Here is a 21,784-nt window from a genome sequence, read left to right on the forward strand (position 1 = left end):
CGTGCTTGTCAAATTACTGATTGATTCTTTTTTGGATGGTGTTTTCAGTATGTATTTAATATTATATCCTTTATAAACTTCCCCAGTTCCTTTAAACATTTTTTTCTTTATTTTTTTGAGAGAGAGAGAGAGACAGACAGAGCATGAGCTGGGGAGGAGCAGAGAGAGAGGCAGACACAGAATCCAAAGTAGACTCCAGGCTCCAAGCTGTCAGCAAGGAGCCTGACGCAGGGCTCGAACCCACAAACCGCGAGATCATGACCTGAGCCGAAGTCCGAAGCTCAACGACTGAGCCACCCAGGTGCCCCGCCCCAGTTCCTTTTATAAGGCTCTATTGTGTAGTGCAGTTACACAATTTCTGACTAATTTCCTTGAGATTTGTCCATGATTTTCTCTCCATTCTGTTTTACTAGTTTTTGCAATGCCTACAAAGAAGGGCTGTTTAGCAAACCCCAAAATGATTTTTGTATTATCAAATAATGAATTTTAAATACAGCATTATATCCAAGCTTAGTTCCCGTACCTTCTTCCCTCCACCCCCCCCCCCCCCCCCAGCATGGATCTTGAATTACCTCTTTACTCTCACTGGCTGGTGGTAATAGTAAGGTGCTTTTTCCAAGATCATGTCCCAGAATTCTAGGCTCTTGTCTCTTCTCTGTGGTTTCTGTCTCTGTCTCTGTCTCTCTCTTTTTTTAATATATACATATTTTTAAGTTTATTCACTTATTTTGTCAGAGAGAGACGTGGGAGGGGCAGAGAGAATCCCAAGCAGGCTCTGCACCATCAGCAGGGCCGGACGCAGCGCTCAGTCTCACAAACTGTGAGATCATGACCTGAGCCGAAACCAAACGTCAGATGCTTAACTGACTGAGCCACCCAGGTGCCCCTTTTCTCTGTGGTTTCTCGAAGGTGCCCACCAATGTAGTTTATCGCCTATACTTGGTTCAAGCGTCAAACTGAGCATTATGGTAGCTGGACGGAATTTGGGGAAATTATAGAAGCGTGGAGTATTAGAGCTTGAAGTGACCTCAGAGATCAACTTTCTCATTTCACAGATGAAGAAATGGAGATGTAAAGTGACTTTTGCAAGGTTGGATATGTAGAAACTGTACACAGTAAGAGTATGCCAGCGGAGTAGTTTACTGGGTAAAGTAAGAAGTCAACTTTTCACACATTTAAGGCATTCTCTTCTACGTGCTCCCTGTTCGCTCTCCCAGAGATTTCTTAACTACTTTCTGAGCCTTGGAGTTATTGATCTGTCTGTGTGGCTTCTATTTATTCTTTAGTAGCATTGCCTTTGGGCTCTTCCTTCAGTCCCGGGGTAAGGTGCTTCATAGTGACATTTTTAATCTCCTTTGCTAGTTTTATTTATTTTTATTTTTAAAAAAATTTTTAATGTGCATTTATTTTTGAGAGAGGGAGAGTGTGTGTGAGCAGGGGAGGGGCAGAGAGAGAGAGAGACACAGAATCCGAAGCCTGATGTGGGGCTTGAACCTGTGAACCACGAGATCAGGACCTGAGCCAAAGTCAGACGCTTAACTGACTGAGCCACCCAAGTGCCCCTCCTTTGCTAGTTTTAAACATAAATTCTAAGAGCAGCTCCTGGGTCCCAATGTTTTAAATCCTCTCTCAATCTACTTTTTTTTTTTTCCTGCTTCTACTTTGCAGCTTCTCTGGCTTCTCAGAAATAAACTTTTAAGTTTTTAAAAAATAATTTATGCCTTGGAGACACCAGTCCCATCTGGCCTTCTGACCTTTTCAGAGGTCACTTTGCTCTTCTAAGTCAAAGGGACCTAACGCCCTTTTCTAGAATCTAATGCACTCTCCTCTTTCTACCCCCATCTTTTTGTTTGTTTTGTTTGCGTTTGGTCCTGTTTTACTTTATTTTTCACATAGAGAAAATAGCTGTGAAACAGTTTTAGAGCTGCTAGGGTTCTCAAATAAAAAAGAAAGTCAGAAAGACAACTTTTCACATTCTCTCAAAATGCATATTTCTGAAGTATCAGAACAACCCAAATCTTTCAGGTGTTCTCTGGCCAGCAGACTTTGTCACACAGCAAGGGGCCTGTGAGCCTTGAAGATGCAAATCCTGAGGCAGTACAGGAACAAAGGTGGCTGAGGGATGCTGGAGTGGGGATGAGCTTACCCTGTCTCCTCAGGTTTGTCTTGGGTGTATTGTTGCCCCCTCCTGGGCGAGAGTCCGGAAAGTTTTCTCCCTCTCACTTTGCAAGGCACTGCACCATGTTTCAGTTCAAGACAGTGGACCCAGGTGTTAAAATCCAGGGCAACCACATTCCTCTAAGTTCAAGCAACTGTGACAAAGATTTCTGCTGAAATGTACTGAGAGTCTGTATGTGAAATTTACATTGCTTCGGAAGAACCCCCTACTGCTCTGCTACTGAAGTTCTTGCCATCTGACTCCTCTGCTTTCTATATTCCTATTTATCTTTGTGAGATTCTGGTGCCCTCAGATCACAGGCTAATGGGTAGAACTTCTATGCCCTTTTGTCTGATCACCCAGGACTATAGATCTAAAACTCTCAGCCAGGCCCTGGGATTCCATATTCCTTTCCTATTGATTCCTTGAAGGTCTCCACTTAAGGATTTGTCTTTGACTCCTAAAAAAGCCTAGCCTTCATAGAGATTCTATAGTGTAGTCCTTACGCAGGCATCATAACGTAGCCTGCAGAGATGGACTGTGATGTACCCCTCGTGGTATGCAGCTGAGGTGATGGGTGGGGCTTGTCTTTTTCCAGTTTCAGTCCATTTAGTAGGAGAAGTTCTTTTAAAAAATCTTTCAGGTCATATTGAGAATTGGCTAGAATTCTGCAAATTTCACACATCGGTATCTAATCTGACCAGTGATCTTCTGGTCAACTGATGCCTTAATATGCCTCTGAATTCATTTTGATTGGATCTGTTTTTAGGTAATTTCAGGTGCTGGGGGTAGGGAAAGAATCTATGACAAAGGCAGTTCTGAAGACAAGACAGCAAGATGTTTGGTTGGTCTTGGGTTTCACTGACAGCGACTTGCCTGCTTTTTTCCCTAATCACTGGGGCAGTCCAAATCGGAAGTGAGAGTCACAAAGCTACCGTGTGTCAAAGCTTAAAGAAAGCTGGAAGTCACAACATATAGGAACTGCTTTACTCGACAGCTTAACGGTATGTGAGGCCCTGGTGAAATTCTATGGGAAGAATTTACTGTGCACGAAGCTTTCTGAGATTGAAGTACCTTAAAACTGCCCAGGGTTTCTGATAAATACAGAAACAGAACACATGGATCCTCCAAATCAGAGAACTTCAGGCTGAGACAGTCTCCATCCCTTGTGTATCATTTTCAAAATGTTAAACATATAATTCCCAGACAAATAGTAGTTACAGGCCAATGTTTTAATTAACTCAATAATGAGGGAACTAGTAGGATGACAAAGCTGGCTCAAAAGGAGGATAAGAGAAACTGATGCATAGGCAATGAGAAATAAAAAGTGCCAGAATATGATTAAGTTATGAAACAGGCCCATGTCCTACAGAGCAGTGAAGTTATCACCCTGTGGGTTATTTTTTCTAACAGACAAAATTAAATTACATTCCTACCTGGCAAAAATCATCATCATAGCTTAAATCCGTTTTCTGTGAGTTAGTACAGAACTTTGCAGAGTTGGGGCTCTAATCAGTAGTAAATGGGTGATCCTTAGGTACGCTTGTTCCCAGTGCTCTGATATGACATTGAAGGGACATGAGGTCATTCCTTTGCCTTATTTCCACGTTTTGGTAATCTACACTGAGAAGCCCTCCTACTCTACCTACCTGATCACAGTTTTATAAAATGGGTTTTTATGCTAGTGTTTTTCACTTGAATATATTTTATTATTTACATCTTTCCAGGTCATTAAACATTCTCTGAAAAAACATTTGTTTTGAAAATATATCTTTAAGAGCTGCATAATGTATAGTTATGTAGACAGCTGTGTAATAGTTAATATTTTCCCTGTTAGACACATATATTGTGTCCTTTTTTTTTGCTATGATAATGCTGTGATAAATATCCTTATCCATAAATCTTTGTCTGCCTCTCTGATTATATCCTTAGAATATGCTTTAGTATTTTCTAAGTAGGTGAGTTCATTCTCATGAAACTCATACGAGAGGAGAGTTGAGATTTGATGTGGAAGGTCTGAATTTTAAGATCACATTCTCAAGATGTGATCTCTAGACGAGCAGCATTAGCACCACCCAAGAACATGTCAGAAATGTGAACGTTTGGACCCTATCTCAGAAACTCTGGAGGTGGGGCCCAGCAATCTATATTTTAGCAAGCCCGGCAGATGAATCAGATACAGAAGTTTGAGAACCACTGTTTTAGGGAATATGGGCTTGGGGGTATAAAACCAGTTGAGTAAAAGACTTCTCTGAAGTTGGATTGCTGTTAGAGAGCATTGCTCTGGGGGCGCCTGGGTGGCTTAGTTGGTGAAGCATCCTACTCTTGATTTTGGCTCAGGTCGTGATCTCACGGTTTGGGAGTTCGAGCCGCTCTGTGCAACAGTACGGAGCCTGCTTGGAATTCTTTCGCTCTTCCCCTCCCTTTCTCGCATGTGTGCACACATGCCCTCCCCCCCATATAAATAAATTTTTTAAACTAAAAAAAAAAAAAAAAAGAAAGCATCACTCTGTCCTAATCCATATTATCAGGGTATTGTAGTTTTCTCCAACTATTCTAAATATTTCAAGGGCAAAGCAGGCAGAAGACTAATTTTGTTGAAAGTTTTGTCTGTTTTCCTATTTGATAGTGTCAGCATAAGCTTGAGAAACTCTTTTAAAATACTAAAGAAAAATAAGGATAGGAAGAACAAAAGATAAGACGGGGGTGTGGCATGTGTGTGTGATAAGGGAGAGAAGATGAACATAATCGCATTGTGATAGTGCACAGTAGTAGGTGCACTTATCATAGATAAGTTGGATTCAATTGGTTGTGGTGATATAATTCTGGATTTGGCAATGATGTAAGATGACTGAGGTCAAATGGAGATGGAAATTCATGAAGCTTAAATTTGCATTATGTTTACATGGGGACTCATGTGAAAACGTTGGGGTTCTAAGCGGATGGACCAGAAGGAATTCTTGAGATGTCTTGGGTGCAAAAAGGTGGTTTTATTAAAGCACGGGGACGGGACTCGTGGGCAGAAAGAGCTGCACTGGGATTGTGAGGAGCATTTGATTATATACTTTGAAGTTGGGAGGGGGTTAGAGATAGCATAAGTCTGTAAGGAATTTTGGAAGCAAGGTTTCCAGGACCTTGAGGGGACTACCTATTCTTTAGGAAAAGGTCATTTATTACTGTCTAATAAAATCTTAGTCAGGAGACCCTTCATATGTATGTCAGGGGCCATGTGCTTGGAGGATGATTACTAACATATATGTTGGGGGATAAAGATAAAGGAAGTTTCCAAAGGAGTTTTTATATGTTAAAGGAGACTTATAGGATGCCGGTGTTCGAGATAATGTTACGCTAAGATTGCCTTTTGCCCTTAGCAAAGTATTAACATCGAGGCAGTTCTGTTCCTAGAGAACAGAACTTTTGCCTTTGTTCCCCACATCAGTGATCAGCATATATGAAATTTCAAGGGATGATCCAGGTTCTGGAAACATTTAGCAATGTAGAAATGGTTCTTTGAGGCAGTAGGTAATGACAACAGAAGTGAATAGTGATAGGCAGACGATGGTCAAGATGGATTGTATGAACTTCATTTCTACCCTTTCTTTGCCGCTGCTCCTTTCCCTCTACTGAATTATGGTAGCATGAGAAATTAGGGTCTGTAGTAGGGAAAAATAAAAGGGAAGTGGTTTTTGTTTTATTTTTTTAGAACTGTCTATGGTGCGCTTGGGTGGCTTAGTCGGTTAAGCATCCAACTCTTGATTTAGGCTCAGGTCATGATCTTCCGCTTTGTGAGTTCGAGCCCTGCGTCCAGCTCTGCACCAACAGTGTGGAGCCTGCTTGATATTCTCTCTCTTTCTCTTTCTGTCCTCCCCTGTAGTGTGCACTGTCAGTCTCAAAAATAAATTAACATTTAGAAAAAAAAAAAAAAGAACTGTCCTGTTGGAGGCAGTTGGACAGATAAGGTGGCCAGAAAAGATAGGCATGAGGGAGACAGTGGGTGGCCCTAATCATTAAGGAATATAAGAGGGGGCATTTTAGAGATAAAATGCTGTGTTTTTTCCTTTATAGCAATGTTTTAGCTTTTCACAGATGGCAAATCAAAAATTCCAAATATTCACTAACTGAGCAGATCCAGACTTACATGGCGTCTAATTTATCTCTGCAATAAACAATCCTATTATGGATACCCTTGTACATAAACCTCATCCATTTAGTTAGTATATGTTTATTTATTCATTAAACAAATATATATTGGGTTCCTACTCAGTGCCAGCCCCTGTTTGGAGCGTTGGGGATATAGTAGAGAATATGTCAAAGTTTCTGCCCTCTTGAAGCTCACATTTTGGTTTGAGGAAGGAGATCATAAGAAAGTAAACAAATAATATAATTTTAGGCAAGCATAAATGCAATGAAGTCAATTAAAGCAGGGGAAGGAGAGAATAATGGAGACAGGCAGGGGGAGTGAACCGTGCGAAGTTCTGGGGGAAGAACACTGAGGAAGAAGGAGCAGCAAGGGTAAACGCTCCAAGGCGTTTACAGAACGCAGAAATGAACTTGTCAGGTTAGAGAGAGCAAGAAAGCCCCTGTGGCCAGAGCAGAGAGCCTGAGCCATGGTAGGAGATAAGGCTGGAGGAAGCAGCCACAAGGGTTAGGGCCTTGAGGACTGAGGTAAGGATTTTAGATCATATTCTGAAGTAAAAAGAGCTGCCTTGAGTAAGTGCATTGTCCTAAAGTTCTTAGAAGTAGAGTTGATTTTTCATAAAGATACGACTTTTAAGCTGTCTTTGGGACTTTCCTCCAGTGGGACTGCATCTTAACATTATAATTAAATCAACGGGAAATATTTTTTGTTTTATATATACAATTACGTATACTCTCTTACTATATACAGATTTATATAGATAGGTATATATCTATCGTTGTTTCTATATCTGTCTACTTATCTGTAGAAAGAATAAATTTAAAATGAGTTATGCGGGGCGCCTGGGTGGCTTAGTCTGTTGTCAGTGGACCCGACCTCGCGGTTCTTGAGTTTGAGCCCCTGGTGGGGCTCTGTGCTGACAGCTTGGAGCCTGGAGCCCTGTTTTGGTTTCTGTGTCCCCGACTCTCTGCCCCTCCCCCACTTATGCTTGATTTCTCTCTCTCTCTCAAATAAATAAATGTTAAAAAATTTTTTTTAATAAAAATAAGTTATGCTCTAGCATGTTTTGATTTACGATAAATGCATCCCTATTTCTACTCTGCTTATTTTGATTTTCAGAATCAAGAAAATCTCAAATCTGGAGAACCTTAAAAGCTTAGATGTCTTGGACCTTCATGGAAATCAGGTATTGTAAAGCCCTTTCATTTTTTTTCTTTTCTGAAAAAAAGTCTAGGAAATTAGGTATTATAAAAATTTTAGCAATGATACTTGTGTTGAATTTTTCAAGACTACTGATTCACTGAAATTTCTAAGGTATTAAGCCTATTTATATAAGTTATGGTAATTCCATAGCAGTAAATGGCAGTTGAAACTTATAAAACATTCAGAATCCTTATATTTATGACAGTGTTTTTTCTTATTTATTTTATTTATTTATTTATTTTTAAATTTTATTTTAGAGAGAGAGTAGGGGGAGAGGGGCAGAGGGAGAGAAAGAGAGAATCCAAAACAGGCTTCTTGCTCGGTGTGGAGTCCAACATGGGGCCCAATCCCACCACCTTGGGATCATGATCTGAGCTGAAATCAAGAGGCAGATGCTCAACCGACTGAGCCACTCAGGCACCCCAGTCTTTTGTTATTTTTAAAATATATATTATACAACCCTAGCCCAACAACTTACTAATGATCTTCTTCTACTTAGGTATTCCTCCTTTATTCTGAGGTCACCACTCTTCAGGATTTCACATTTATCATTCCCTTGTAGATTTTTAAAGTTGGTTTTATCACATATATGTGTGTCTAAATAATAACTTGTTTAGTAGTATTGTGTTGTAATTTTAAAAAGGTATCGTACTCTATATTGGCATCTAGTATTTGCTTTTTGCATACAACATTAGCTTACTGAGATTAATCTATTTTGATTTATGAAGCTATAGTTTACTCCTTTTTGCTGTTGTGAGTTCCATGGAATGATTACATGAAAACTATTTTCTCCGGTTTATTATTGGTAGACGTTTGGGTTTTTTCCTTTTGTTTGTTTGTTTGTTTGTTTCCTTTTAGGAATAGCACTTCTATGAACATTCTTGTACGTGTTTCTTCCATGTGCCATATGTAGTCTAAGGTATATATTTAGGAATGAAACTGACAGATCAGAGATTATCTAATGTCTAACTTCAAAAGATAGTATCACATTGTTTCCCAAAGTGGTTGTAGCAGTTTATACTCCCACCAGTAATGCATAATCAATCCTGTCACTTCACATTCTTTTCAACATTTGGAATTATCATACTTTTTTTATGACTCAAGGATTTATTAAGTCATGCATGCAAAACATACTGCTAATTGCATTAGCAAAAGGTCAATGTGAAAACACCCCACAATTCTGTAACTGTCAATGTAGAAAATTTTGTTCTGGGGGTCGAAAGGTCCAACCTTGTATTCTTGCCAGTGGATAAGTTGTACAGAACTTCATTAGCACGAACACAGGCTTCCAGAACCTCACAGACCTACAGGAACATGGTTAGGCAGAGCAACAGGAAGCATGTGTCCAAGGGGGTGAGGCAAAGAGGAGGCTCAACATTAGTCAAGGTACAGTGTTGGCCATTTGGCAAGATAGTGATGTTAAGAAAGTTCATAGTTTAGGATACCTAAAAATATCAAAAACTGTATAACTGCAACACATGATTTACACCTAGTTACTACACAACTAAAGAAAGCGCTTATTGGCTTTGGATAAAGTAATAAGTAAACAGGAATGCACTTTTATTAATCTACAAAAAAAATTTCTAATGCATTATCAGAGAGATTTTATAACACAAGGAGGCTTTATTGCTCCTTAAGGGGTTCTGTAAGAAAAGCACTAAGCTAGCAACAATAGGAATGATGAGTTCAAAGATGAATTAAATGCCTGGTTTCAGGACGGATGGGAGGTCTAAGAGTAAGGAAAAGCTTAAAACACTTAGTAATAATACCAACCTTTCTTCATCATTTACTGCATTTGACAAAGATTAGCCTTTTAAAATTTTACCCGTGACACGTTTACTCAGTTTAATTATGATGTGTACAGTGTAATGTAAATTAACCTCCATATTTTATCAGAATAACTGTCTTCATTCTTTGATTGTGTCACGGGCTGCACACACCCCACACTGATGCGGCCACCACTAGAGCACACACTTCGCATCAGAGGGACACAGGAGTAAGGGGGCTGTTCAGAATCTCAGCCGAAGTGAAGACACTAAGGTTTTTTGGGGGTTTTTTTGTTTTTTGTTTTTTAATCTCACTACAAAATCAAAAAGATTGATCCAGGGCATGTGGGTGGCTCATCTGACTTCAGCTCAGGTCATGATCTCACGGTCTGTGGGTTCGGGGCGTGCTGACAGCTAAGAGCCTGGAACCTGCTTCAGATTCTGTGTCTCCCTCTCTCTCTGCCCCTCCCCCACTCACACTCTGACTCTGTCTCTCTCTCAACAATAAATAAGCATTAAAAAAAGCAAAAACTCTGCCCAGGAAAAAGCTTCGTTAAAAAAAAAAAAAAAGATTGATCCAAAGAGTTGAGTCATTACACTCATTCCATTAGGACACACAGTACAGTGTTAGGGAATGGACATGGGCTGATAAATTACGGGTGGTCAGATGGCAACATTTCATGAAGGAGGATGCTGTGCTGCTTTCCTGGGAGAAACTCGTTGGGAAGTGCCTGCATTTCCAAACTTGAGACAAAGGTCTTTAACGGTGCAGTGCTTCGTGTTGTCAGCACGACAGCGTAATTTAGTTCACAAGGTATTTGGGCAACTCTTAATCTGAGCAAGAATAAGGGCTTTTGAAAAATAAGGCTTTAAGAAAGATTGCCATTTTAAGGCTATATTTTAATATCATGTCAAAGTTTGAAGGCTTACACTTTAAATGAATGAAACCTAAAAATTACCGATTGGTTCAAAATGGTTTAGTGGAAAAAAAATCTGTAACAAAAACTTTGCATTGTGTGCAAAGGCTCCACCATTTTTGAGCAAAGTGGACAGTGGTTCCCAGGGGGACGGGGCAGAGAGGGGTCCAGACATTTACAGCAGCAGGCATTTTCTTTTCCTCTTCTTGACGGGAGAGGGCAGAGAGCTGCTCAAATAACTTCATCAAACACTCTCTTGAGGTCTTGCTGCATGAAAACCAAGCACTCCAGGCATTTTCCAACATCAGTCTCCTTAGCCATGGCCAAACCCTGCTGGTAGGTGATGAGAGTCAGTTTCTTCTCCTTCAGTTTCTCAATGGTGTCTTCGTTGTCTCTGAGATCAAGTTTAGTCCCCACCAAAATGATGGGGGTGTTGGGGCAGTGATGTTGCATTTCAGGGTACCACTTTGCTCCAACATTTTCAGATGATGCAGGACTCACAAGAGAAAAGCAAATTAAGAGTACATCTGTTTGTGGATAGGATAAGGGACGTAATCTGTCATAATCTTCTTGTCCAGCTGTATCCCATAAGCCCAGATTCCCCATCTTCCATCTACCATAACATTGGCAGAGTGGTTTTCAAAGACACTGGGGACAATAGTCCAGGAAATGCATTGGCCGTGTAACCCATCAGGAGGCAGGGTTTATGGGCAGCTCCATCTCCCACCACCACGTACTCTATGGCCTGCATCTGGGCTGCTTACTGGACTGGGGTGGCAGCAGGGTGTAGACGCAAGGAGCAGTGGGCTTGGGGCACAGGGACTGGCAGAGCATGGGGTGTCGGGGCCGCTGTCCACACCACCTCACTCTCTGCTGGTGGGAAGCCAGAGCCCAGCAGCGGCCACCACTCAAAGCTCTGGACTTGTCCTACTTCTTATTTTTTGCCATTTGAATTTGCATAAAGTGGTATCTCTTTGTGGTTTTGATTTCCATTTCCCTGGTTACTCTATAATCTGGACTATTCTCTTCAGTTATTTTGTCTGCCTCTGCGTCTGTCTGCTTGAATTCCTCTATCTGGTTTGTTTTGTCTCCCCACTCCCCTTCTTCTCTCTCAGCGCATCTTGGCTGTTTTTTAGTCTTTTGCTTTTCCATTGAAATTTTTGTCTTTGAAATGTGGGTATTTATTTATAAACAGCTACATGAGCTACATACTCATGCAGAAGGTGAAGCCTCTCTTGAGGTGGTGACTGTACATTCTGGGATGATCCATGAGTCCCTGCCTGTTGATGAACAAGATCTGTCACTGCCACCTGCAGTTGGTCAAGTACAAACTTCAGCATGATCTCTCTAGGCTTTCTGTCAGCTGTTAGTCTCCATCGTTTTGGTGAAAAGCTAATGTAATGAATGAAAACCTTGACAGATCTAGATGGACCACATCTGCTAGGTTCCAAACTAACCCCGCCCCGTCTGTGTGTCTTCTGTGTGCGCACAGAGTGGGAAGAATGTTGGCCTGAGAACTGCCCAGCTCTACGGGCTGATTAGCATCACTCTAGCAGGGGAGAAGTTAGTTACCCAATTAGGTGGTGATGGAATGGGAAGAAGAATGAAGGGGTTTTGTCGGTAAAAGACTATCATATGCAAAGGCACTGAGACTAAAAACTACGTAGTAAGTTATTTTTTACTGCTAGAGAGTTTAGCATATGTTGAAGAATGGTGAGGAATGAGGCAAGAGTGGCAGGTAAAGGCTGGACCACGGAGGGCTTTGTATGCTGCACTACAGAATTGCCCTTCCATCTTTCAGCCCCCTGTTTTTAAAACTATTCCTAACTAACTGAAACATTTTGTGGTAGCAATATTTTAAGGTTTATTTAAAAATGTATATGTGAGAATTAAACATATTTTTGTAGTTTTCACATTATAATACACCTTTAAGAATTCATTGGGCATTACCAAAGATCTGTGAGAGGACCTGATAAATGAATAACATATCACTTGATCATATGTAATGTGTAGGAATTATTTACCAACAATTATGCTGATGAAACATGCTCATTCCTTGTTAGCTGCCTTGTGTGATGTCATATAATTTCAGCATCGTGTTTGTAATATTCCATGTATTAAGAGTAAACATTTGTAACATACAAATTATTTCTCAAAGCTCTATAACTATAAGAAGGAAGGTTTTTTTTTTTTAAGTTTATTTGTTTTGAGAGAGAGAGAGGCAGAGGGGGCAGGGAGAGAGAGAGAGAGAGAGAATTCCCAGCAGGCTCTGCACTGTGCAGAGCCTGATGCAGGGCTTGAACTCACAAACTGTGAGATCATGATCTGAGCTGAAATCAAGAGTCAAACATTTAACCAACTGAACCACCCAAGTGCCCTAAGAAGGAAGTTTTAGATGAGAATCGAGTCTTATTTGAAAATATCCAAATGCAATAAGCAGAAATTTGGAATATTCCAAAGTGAAGACAGCCTCGGTTGACCTTAGGTTTCTAAAAAATCTGGAGATAGAATATTCAAGGTGACACGTCCAATTAAAAAAAAATAGCAGCAGGTAGTTAAAAAGCTAAAAGAAAATTAAGTGAATATTTTTTGTTTTTTGAATTTCCTTTTGTTAGAAATAAAAATAATACTTGGTATGCACTGTGAAATAAAACATAATTGGCTTATGGATGTGAAAATGTTCTGAGTAATGATAACGGTGTTCAAGAAATAGGTTTTGGGGGTGGAATGAGTTGGAGAAAAGTGAAAGTGGAGACAGAATGGTTGAGAGACCAATCTAATAGTCTTTGTGGAAAGGGATGGCAGTTTGATCTGAAGTAGTAGCAATAGTGATATAAGGGGGCAGATTAATAGAAACATCAAGATTTAGCAGTTGATTATATGTGAATGGTGAAGAATACAGAGGAATCTGGGAGGTTGACTCTTGATTTCTGACCTGGATTTTTTTTGGTCTTCCAGAATTTGTCCTCTCGGTAAATGCTTGCTTTCACATGGACAGTAATATGCTTCAGGAAGAATCTGTTCTTTCGATGCCATCTCTTCCTTTAGGGACAGCTTGCCCTTTGTGTGATTGCTTGCCTGAAAACAGACATTGCCCTTTCAGCATTGCTAAATAGGAAGGTTGTCTTTATCCAGACAGAGCAGTGTGGGCTACTCTTATACACAAAGACGAGATGAGAATCTAGCCTTTCTAGATGTAACAGGAAGTCCTGAAGTCTGTCTGGAGGCCCTCTCTCTGATCAGTATGACCCACGACTGGGCTTTCCAACATGCCCATCATTTCTTCTTGCTGTGAACTTTATTAACTAATCAAGAGGTCTGCTCTCACCCTACACCGTCTTTTGCCTGGAATTTCTGTCATTACTCAAATGCTTGTGACTTTGTCCATGGCTGCACTGCGTAACAGGCTCCATCAGAGATGTTGCACATGATTCTGTTGCACATGGCCTATCTGATTGCACACCAAAAAGCTGAACGGTATCCCCACTGATTTTTTTTTTATTTTTTATTTTTTTTTTATTTTTGGGACAGAGAGAGACAGAGCATGAACGGGGGAGGGGCAGAGAGAGAGGGAGACACAGAATCGGAAACAGGCTCCAGGCTCTGAGCCATCAGCCCAGAGCCCGACGCGGGGCTCGAACTCAAGGACCGCGAGATCGTGACCTGGCTGAAGTCGGACGCTTAACCGACTGCGCCACCCAGGCGCCCCCCCACTGATTTTTTTAAATCACAGCCTGATACCTATATTTTAGAATTAATAATGTTCCTTTTCAGAGTTACCAAAGAAAATAAAAAGGTAACTCTGCACTGTAAGCATTCTAATTATAAGTCCCACCAGGACCAAGGAGTTAGAGAAAGGTGGTTTTCTAAAAGAAATGCCCCAGGATTATTAGCAAGAGGGGGGAAGACATCTTTTGCATATCATATAACAGTTGTGCCCCTTCATTCTCTAGATCTTTCCTGAGCTCAGGAAAGTTTTATTTTATATATTTAAATATTGCTTTTCCATTTGTGTTTGTTACTTCTATACTGTTTGTCTTCCATATCCCCATCTTACCTTTTATTCTTCGTATCTCCATTTTCCCTTAGTATTTTAGGAGAATTTCTCAAGCTTATGGTGGCCTTACTGATTTTGTACAGCGTCTATTTTGCTTTTTGCTGATTCCATACGTTTCATTTTTTAAATTTAAGTTTATTTATTTATTTTGAGAGAGAAAGAGAGTGTGAGCATGAGCATGGGAGGAGCAGAGAGAGAGGAAGAGAGAAGATCCCAAGCAGGCTATGTGCTGTCAGCTGATAGCACAGAGCCCAGTGCGGGGCTTGATCCCATGAACCATGAGATCATGACTTGAGCTGAAATCAAGAGTCAGACTCGCTTAACCATCTGAGCACCCAGGCACCCCAGATTACATACATTTCAAATTCTGTCATCTGTTTAGTTTTGAGATGCTTTTGTCCACATTTAATTGTACAGTTCTGTCATCTACAAATACTGATAACCTTGTTTCTTCTTTTACAATTTTCATTTACTTTCATTTTATATTAGTTAGACCAAAAATCTTAGGACAAATTTTAAAACATACTCAGATGTCCCCTTTGTATATTACTGAATTTATAATAAACATAGTTAGGTTTTCCCTTTTGAACCTAGATGGAATCTGGATGGTATTTCTTGAATGTAGGGGAAGGTCCAATAACAACATACAAACTGGATTATAAATCTAAGAAGAAGTTCTTTTAGCCAACATCTGCTCTGAAGTGTTAAATAAAAAATTGCAAATAATACTGGGAGGACAGTACACATGAGAAAATTAATCTCTAGTGATTGTGAATTTTTTTTTTTTTAATGTTTGGAAGAAAAGCGTTATGTGTATGACTCATTGTTAACTTAAGTACATGACGGTAAAAAGTTTACGAAGTCCCCCGCAAGGACCCCCACCTCTGTGTCCTACAGAAACATTGTGCTGTGCTTGCTATATTACACTAGTGGGGCTTCAAATCACATTGTGCTCTCACCACTTCATGAGTAAGCTTTCCCTTACCCTACCTTACTGTGCTCAGAACTCCTCTGCCGCGGGCCAGCGCTCATGAGTATGTGCCTGTTCCACGACTCAAGTCCTCTTGTGCTAAACGCTTCACATCCATCATAGTGCACTCTGGCCAAACATTATCTGTCTCCTCTCTTAAGCACTTCCACCCTCACCCTCCACTGGGGATCCTAGTTCCTTGTATCTTTTCCATTTAGACTCTTGACAGGCTTTCAGGATCCTGCAGAATTGGTGGGAGGCACAAGGGGGGCGTGGCAGCATTCCTTCTCCCTGCCTTTTCTCTCAGAGGGCTGGCTTGCGTGGTCAAAACACTGTGAGCTCCTGCTGTGGGCTCAGAGTAATTTTTTATTTGGCGACTAGTATGTATACTTCACCTTTATCTGGACCCGGCACAGTATTGGGCAACAAGAGATGCCCCCAAGGATGGACTTGGTGGTTATTTGATAAAATTTACTTCAAATATTTACTATGGCCAAATTCTAAAATATGTTCCTTTAGTTAAGTTTTGCAAGTTAAAAGACTTCTTATTATCCACAACAGAGGAAATTGGAAGTAGGTTTTTAAATGTCTTCATGTAAATGTGTCCCTGAATCCAGTGACTATATTTTATTTTTAGGGTTTTTATAACATGCATATCCATGATTTATGCCTGCTATTCATCATTTTCTCATTTTTTAACAGATTACCAGAATCGAAAATGTTAGTCATTTGTGTGATTTGAGAGTTTTAAATCTTGCTAGGAACCTTTTAAGTCACGTTGATAATCTTAATGGGCTGGATTCACTAACTGAACTTAACCTGCGACACAATCAGATCACTTTTGTGGTGAGTATTAACATGGAATCGATATATGATTTCCGGCTTTTCTTTTAAGGAATATGGTAAATGTTATGGCATTATGCAAAGTAAGAATCTACAGTAATTTCATTCTTTTCTGACTTTCATTGTGGATATAATTATTAAGCTCTATGTTTTGATTTGGAAGTGTTAAGGTGTTTTTCACTTTAAAAGATAAATGTAAAGATAATAGAAGTATTATCAATAAATGAATTAGCTAATTTAAATGGATACTGAATTCTTTCCTGTTTTATCATGGGTATAGAATTAACAAGGAAGGAGGTTATTGGTGACTTAAAGTTGATAAATGGTTGTACCAGGAGGAAAAAGACACAGAGGGGAGAGGCTGTGGGCTGTGAGGATGTGCATAAATATATCTTTTGCGGTGTTTAAAGAGGCAGCCTGGTGTAGTGGAAAAAGCATTGCATAGGGCATCAGAGACCTCCTTCTCACAGCATCATCTCTCATTAGTTGTGTGACCTTGGGTAAATCCTTAACTCTATAAGCATCAGTTTACTTTTCTCTAAAAGGAGGGCACTGGGCTAGATTCTTTCCAGGATCCTTTCGAGCTTGTTGAATCTGAAGAAAGACATAAAGGTGGTCAAGAACTGGCATGTGAGCAGGAGGAAACAAGTTAGCATTGTGGGGGCAAAACTGCAGAAAGGCAACTCCAAGGGCACCTGGGTGGCTCAGTCGGTTGGGTGTCCGACTTTAGCTCCAGTCATGATATCATGGTTCATGAGTTCGAGCTCCGCGTCCGGCTCTGTGCTGACAGCTCAGAGCCTGGAGCCTGCTTTGGATTCTGTGTCTCCTTCTCTCTCTACCCCTCACCTGCTTGTGCTCTGTCTCTCTCTCTCTCTCTTTCAAAAATAAATAAACGTTTTAAAAAATTAAAAAAAAAAAAACAGAAAGGCAACTCTGGAGCTCTGCAGGTGAACTTTGTTAGATTTATAGCTTTACTCGAGTTCAGCAACGAAGTAACAGCCTGATGCTCAGGTGTTTTGTACTTGTGCGAATGTGAGAAGCACTAGACATAGGGATTTTGGCTGTATGATGTGGCACAGGCCAAGAAGACTTCTAATGATTTATAGAAACATTTGTTTTTTTAACAAGCTTCCTTTCTTTTACATGCAATAGAAAAATATTAGGTTCTCTCAGGATGTCATTCAAGCACTTTTAAAGGCACAATCTCTTAACTTTTTTGAGACATTGAGTTCCTTACTCAGTAATTAAGTGTAATGTAAATGGTACACTTGGAAAGGTTGGGGGACAGATGATGCTTTATCTCTAGGCCTCTTTGTACAGTACAGATTGGTTTCATTTTGAAGTTTTACCAGAAAATATGAGCTCAGTAATAGTCAAATCTTCTAGGAGGTTGGGATAATTTCAAAACCTTTTCCAAGACATGGATTTATTCCAGAACCTCTAAATTCTGTCAGCCCCTCCCCAGATTGAATTTAAATATTGGAAATGGCTTGTTTATTTCAAAAGACATCCAGATTGAGTTCATCTGTTACATTGCTGAATGTCTAGGAACTGCTCAGGCTGGACTTGATCTGTCCTCAGGACATTGGGTGTGGTAAGAATCCAAAAGGCTTTGGTAGAGTGGGGCACAGACATCTATTGACTTTTGCGTATTCCTTTCTATGTTCTTTCATTTGGAAAGTACATAATGCATATCCAGGAAATTGCTTACTGAATTTCCCAGTGAGTATTATGTCTGATCATTACTATTATGGCTTAGGCAGCAATGTCTCTGGAAAAGGAAATTGTTTTCATTTATGAAAGTTAAAAAGATTTAATAAGTATTATGCTTATGGTATTATCATAATAATAAGTAGCATGCATATTAATTTATAGGAAATTGTGAATATACATGTAAGGATAAGTAAGACACTGGGTCTAACTTTTGTTTGTTTCTTTTACGAAGCATCCTTTCCTAAAACAGCCAAGAGATGTTTTTTTTTTTTTCCAGTATCTTCGTTTCTCTAGGGTCAGTTATCACCCTTATATTTTTGCTTTTTTTCTCTCTCATGGTTTTGATTTTCCTCGGTGGCTGGTAATCTTTAACTGAAGGACCGTGTTCGGTAGTAGCTGGGTCTCCTGCGGAGCTGAATAGGTCTTTTTAACGCTAAGAATGATCACTGAATTTGTGTAAGTTGTCGAATCCCACACATTGGCAGGCTTCCCTTTAGAGTGAGTGGAAGGGAAAAGGGAGGCTTACTCTGTAATTACCAAAGTAAGAGAACGACTATTTGGGGGTATAGAAGGACTTTACTATCTTTTGTGCCAAGTCAAATGCCATTCCTTCCCTCCCCCCCCCCCCCCCACCCCCGGGCTGGGTCTAATGTAGCAGTTATTAACCATCTCCCTGGATAAAACACCCACACTGTCCATCCGTCTTTGACAGATACTCTGTTTTGTTTAAAGAACAGACCCTGAAGCTCCAGCTGAGTGTTTCTCCAGCCAGCTGCTCTGTTCATTGCCTGTGTGTGTGTGTGCATGGCAGGGGTGGGCATGGGCTGAGGATGGGGTAGGTTTGTTGGTGCTCCCTGATAGATCCTATCTGCTTTCCAGCTTCCTGAAATTCATCAAAAATGTGGATCTCTTAATGAAGACTCTCTTGGATTTATCATTTCCACGGAGTTCTTCATTTTGTGTATTTTTGTTGCTTTGCCCATTGACTTTTGTAGGAGAGATGAAGCATGTTATTACCTATTTCACTATCTTGTCAGAAAACTTCTCCGATGTTTTTGATATAGAAAAGTTTTTGTTTGTTGGTTTATTGTGGCTAAAGTCACTGATCTTTTTCTGGGAGGTTTTATAAATTTCAAACCAAATGTCTTTTTTGTTTATATATCTTTCCCTTTTAAAAAATTGTGGGGCACCTGGGTGACTCAGTTGGTTAAGCGGCCGACTTCGGCTCAGGTCATGATCTCATGGTTTGTAGGTTTGAGCCCTGCGTCAGGCTCTGTGCTGACAACTCAGAGCCTGGAGCCCGCTTCAGATTCTGTGTCCCCTCTCTTTTTGCCCCTCTCCTGCTCACGCTCTGTCTCTGTCTCTCAAAAATGAATAAATGTTAAAAAAATTTTTGTTTAATTATAAAATGATACAGACGTTCTGAAAAGAATGGGAAATAATATTACCAATATGTGTAGATCGACCAATCAACTTAATGAGTAAAAATCTTTTAAATATAGTTAAGGCCCAATGTGTAAACCTCCCCCATCCTATTTCCTCTCTCCTTTGCAGAGGTAACCACAGTTCTGTGTCTGGTGGTCATGGAACGAATTCTTTTCCACATATGTATGCACTTATCCCTAAATAATATCAAGTTGTTGTTTTGCATGCTTTTAAATGTTGTATAAATGGCATCATCATACTATGCACATTTTTAAGTTGCTTTTATTTATTTATTTTTATTAAAAAAATTTTTTTAATGTTTATTTTTGACAGAGAGAGAGAGAGAGAGAGAAAGCGAGCATGAGTGGGGGAGGGGCAGAGAGAGAGAGGGAGACACAGAATCTGAAGCAGGCCCCAGGCTGCGAGCTGTCAGCCCAGAGCCCGACACAGGGCTCGAACTCACGGACCATGAGATCATGACCTGAGCCGAAGTTGGACGCTCAACCGACTGAGCCACCCAGGCACCCCTAAATTGCTTTTATTAACATGCTTTGAGATCTGTGTTGTTTTCTGTAGCTCTAGGTCACTAGTTTTCATTGTTATATAACATTCCATTGTATGATTGTGATTAAAAATATTCATTCTTGGGGCACCAGGTGGCTCAGTTGATTAAGCATCTGACTTCCGCTCAGGGCATGATATTGCGGTTCATGAGTTCGAGCCCTGCGTAGGGACTGACAGCTCAGAGCCTGGAACCTGCTTCAGATTCTGTGTCTCCCTCTCTCTGCTCCTCCCCTACTGGTGCTATCTGTCTTTCTCTCTCAAAGAATAAATAAACATTAAAAAAATTTAAAAAACATTTATTCTTTTACTTATGGACAGTAGTATTGTTAAAAAGTGTCACAAATAACATTTTTGTACATGTCTTTTGGTGCATATGTGTAACAGTTTCTCTAGGACAGCGGCTTTCAGACCGTAATCTAAGGTAATAAATAAAATTTACATTAAAACCCAGGTATTAAATGCCCAGTTATTAAAAGCCCAGTTATTAAATATTTATGTGGGTACATCGTAAATAATGAAAGCAAGCATTTCATGAAGCTATACCTACCCTTGCTGTTATCCATTCTGGTATATCCTGTTCTGTTCTAGCCTATCAAAAATGTTGGTCTAAAAAAAATGTTGGTCTCAACCTATTGAATTGATTTCTTGACCAATGAAAAATTGGTTGCAACCTGCCATTTATCAAATGATGCTCAGTGATAGAGCTTGGGAGAGACATTGCTGGGTGCCAGGATCATGCTCACTATTTCATTTTATCAGATATCGTCAAGTTTTCTCCAAAACTTGATACAAAAATTTGGTACAACCAAATTACAGTTCCATCAGCATTACCTGGGAGTTCCTTTAACTTCACATCTTTGTTGACACTTGATATTGTCAGGCCTTTTATTTTTGCCAGTCTTTTAACTATGAAATTATATTGTAGTGAGATTTTAATTTGAGTTTCCAGTGAGGTTGAATGCCTTTCATCTTTTTTCTTTTGTGATAATTGAGATCTCTTCTGTAAATGGTCTTATACTTTGCCCATTGTAATGACAGAGTATTTTCTCTTTTTCCTCTTGATCAGTAGTGTTTGTTTCTGCCGTATTTTGAGGAACAGAAGTAAAAGCTATCAATAGTTTTTTTTACTGTTTCTGGGTTTTTTTGTTTGAAAAATCTTTCCTTAAAGACTGAGGATATAGGGATGCCTGGGTGGCGCAGTCAGTTAAGCATCCAACTTCAGCTCAGGTCATGATCTCGTGGTTCGGGGGTTCGAGCCCCGTGTCGGGCTCTGTGCTGACAGCTCAGACTGGAGCCGGCTTTGGATTCTGTGTCTCCCTCTCTCTCTGCCTCTTCCCAGCTCGCATTCTGTCTCTCTCTGTCTCTCAAAAATGAATAAACATTAAAAAAAAATTTAAAAAAAGACTGAGGACATAAAGATATTTTTCTGTATTAACAAAAGTTTTAAAGTTATTCGCATGTTTTATCTAGTTGCAATTGATTTTTGCTTGTGGTGTAAAGTTAAAATTCGATTTTGTTTCTTCTTTTCTCATTTGGATTGCTAATTGTCGCAGCACCATTTATTGAAAAGTGGATTCTTTCTGTCCTTTTCTATCACCTTGGCAGTATTTCCTTCTAGCAAATTAAATATCCACATATGCATGGGTCTGTGCTGGCCTCTCTGTTCTGTTCCATAGATCTCTATGTTCCAGTATAACACTATCTTAATAACTGTAATAACCTCTGTTATGTCCTAAGAGCTTGTAGCATGAGGGCCCCAATCTTCTTTTTCTTGCCTTTCCTTCCTTTCCCAGCTTTCCTTCCTTACTCTAAAGAAAAATCATCTTCTTTTTTTTTTTTTCTGTTTCTATATACATTCTAGAAATAGCATATCAAGTTTCATGAATACCCCTACTGGTATGTTTGATTGGAATGTCTTTGAATTTGAGACAATTGAGATTTTTTACGATATGGAACCTTTAATACCATAATATGAACATGGCATATTATTATGAAGGCATAATGTGAAAACAGCGTATCTCTCAATTCAC

General features: G+C 39.8%; 1 protein-coding gene and 1 pseudogene across 4 annotated transcripts in view; one reads left to right on the forward strand and one right to left on the reverse strand.

Annotated features, from left to right (window-relative positions):
* The window catches only part of LRRC49 (leucine rich repeat containing 49), a 149,987-nt gene that overhangs the window by 12,718 nt on the left and 115,485 nt on the right, over window positions 1-21,784 (forward strand). For all 4 annotated transcript variants that reach the window (XM_025919855.2, XM_025919857.2, XM_086711098.1 and 1 more), the window contains 2 exons: window positions 7,416-7,482; window positions 15,912-16,055. In XM_025919855.2, coding sequence (XP_025775640.2) covers window positions 7,416-7,482; window positions 15,912-16,055 — 211 coding nt within the window. The remainder of the gene's footprint in view (window positions 1-7,415; window positions 7,483-15,911; window positions 16,056-21,784) is intronic.
* LOC112856286 (ras-related C3 botulinum toxin substrate 1 pseudogene) lies at window positions 10,358-10,933 on the reverse strand (annotated as a pseudogene).

The sequence above is a fragment of the Puma concolor genome, chromosome B3 (genome assembly GCF_028749965.1).
Source record: "Puma concolor isolate L17-30 chromosome B3, mPumCon1.1.hap2, whole genome shotgun sequence".
In the NCBI taxonomy this organism is placed as follows: Eukaryota; Metazoa; Chordata; class Mammalia; order Carnivora; family Felidae; genus Puma; species Puma concolor.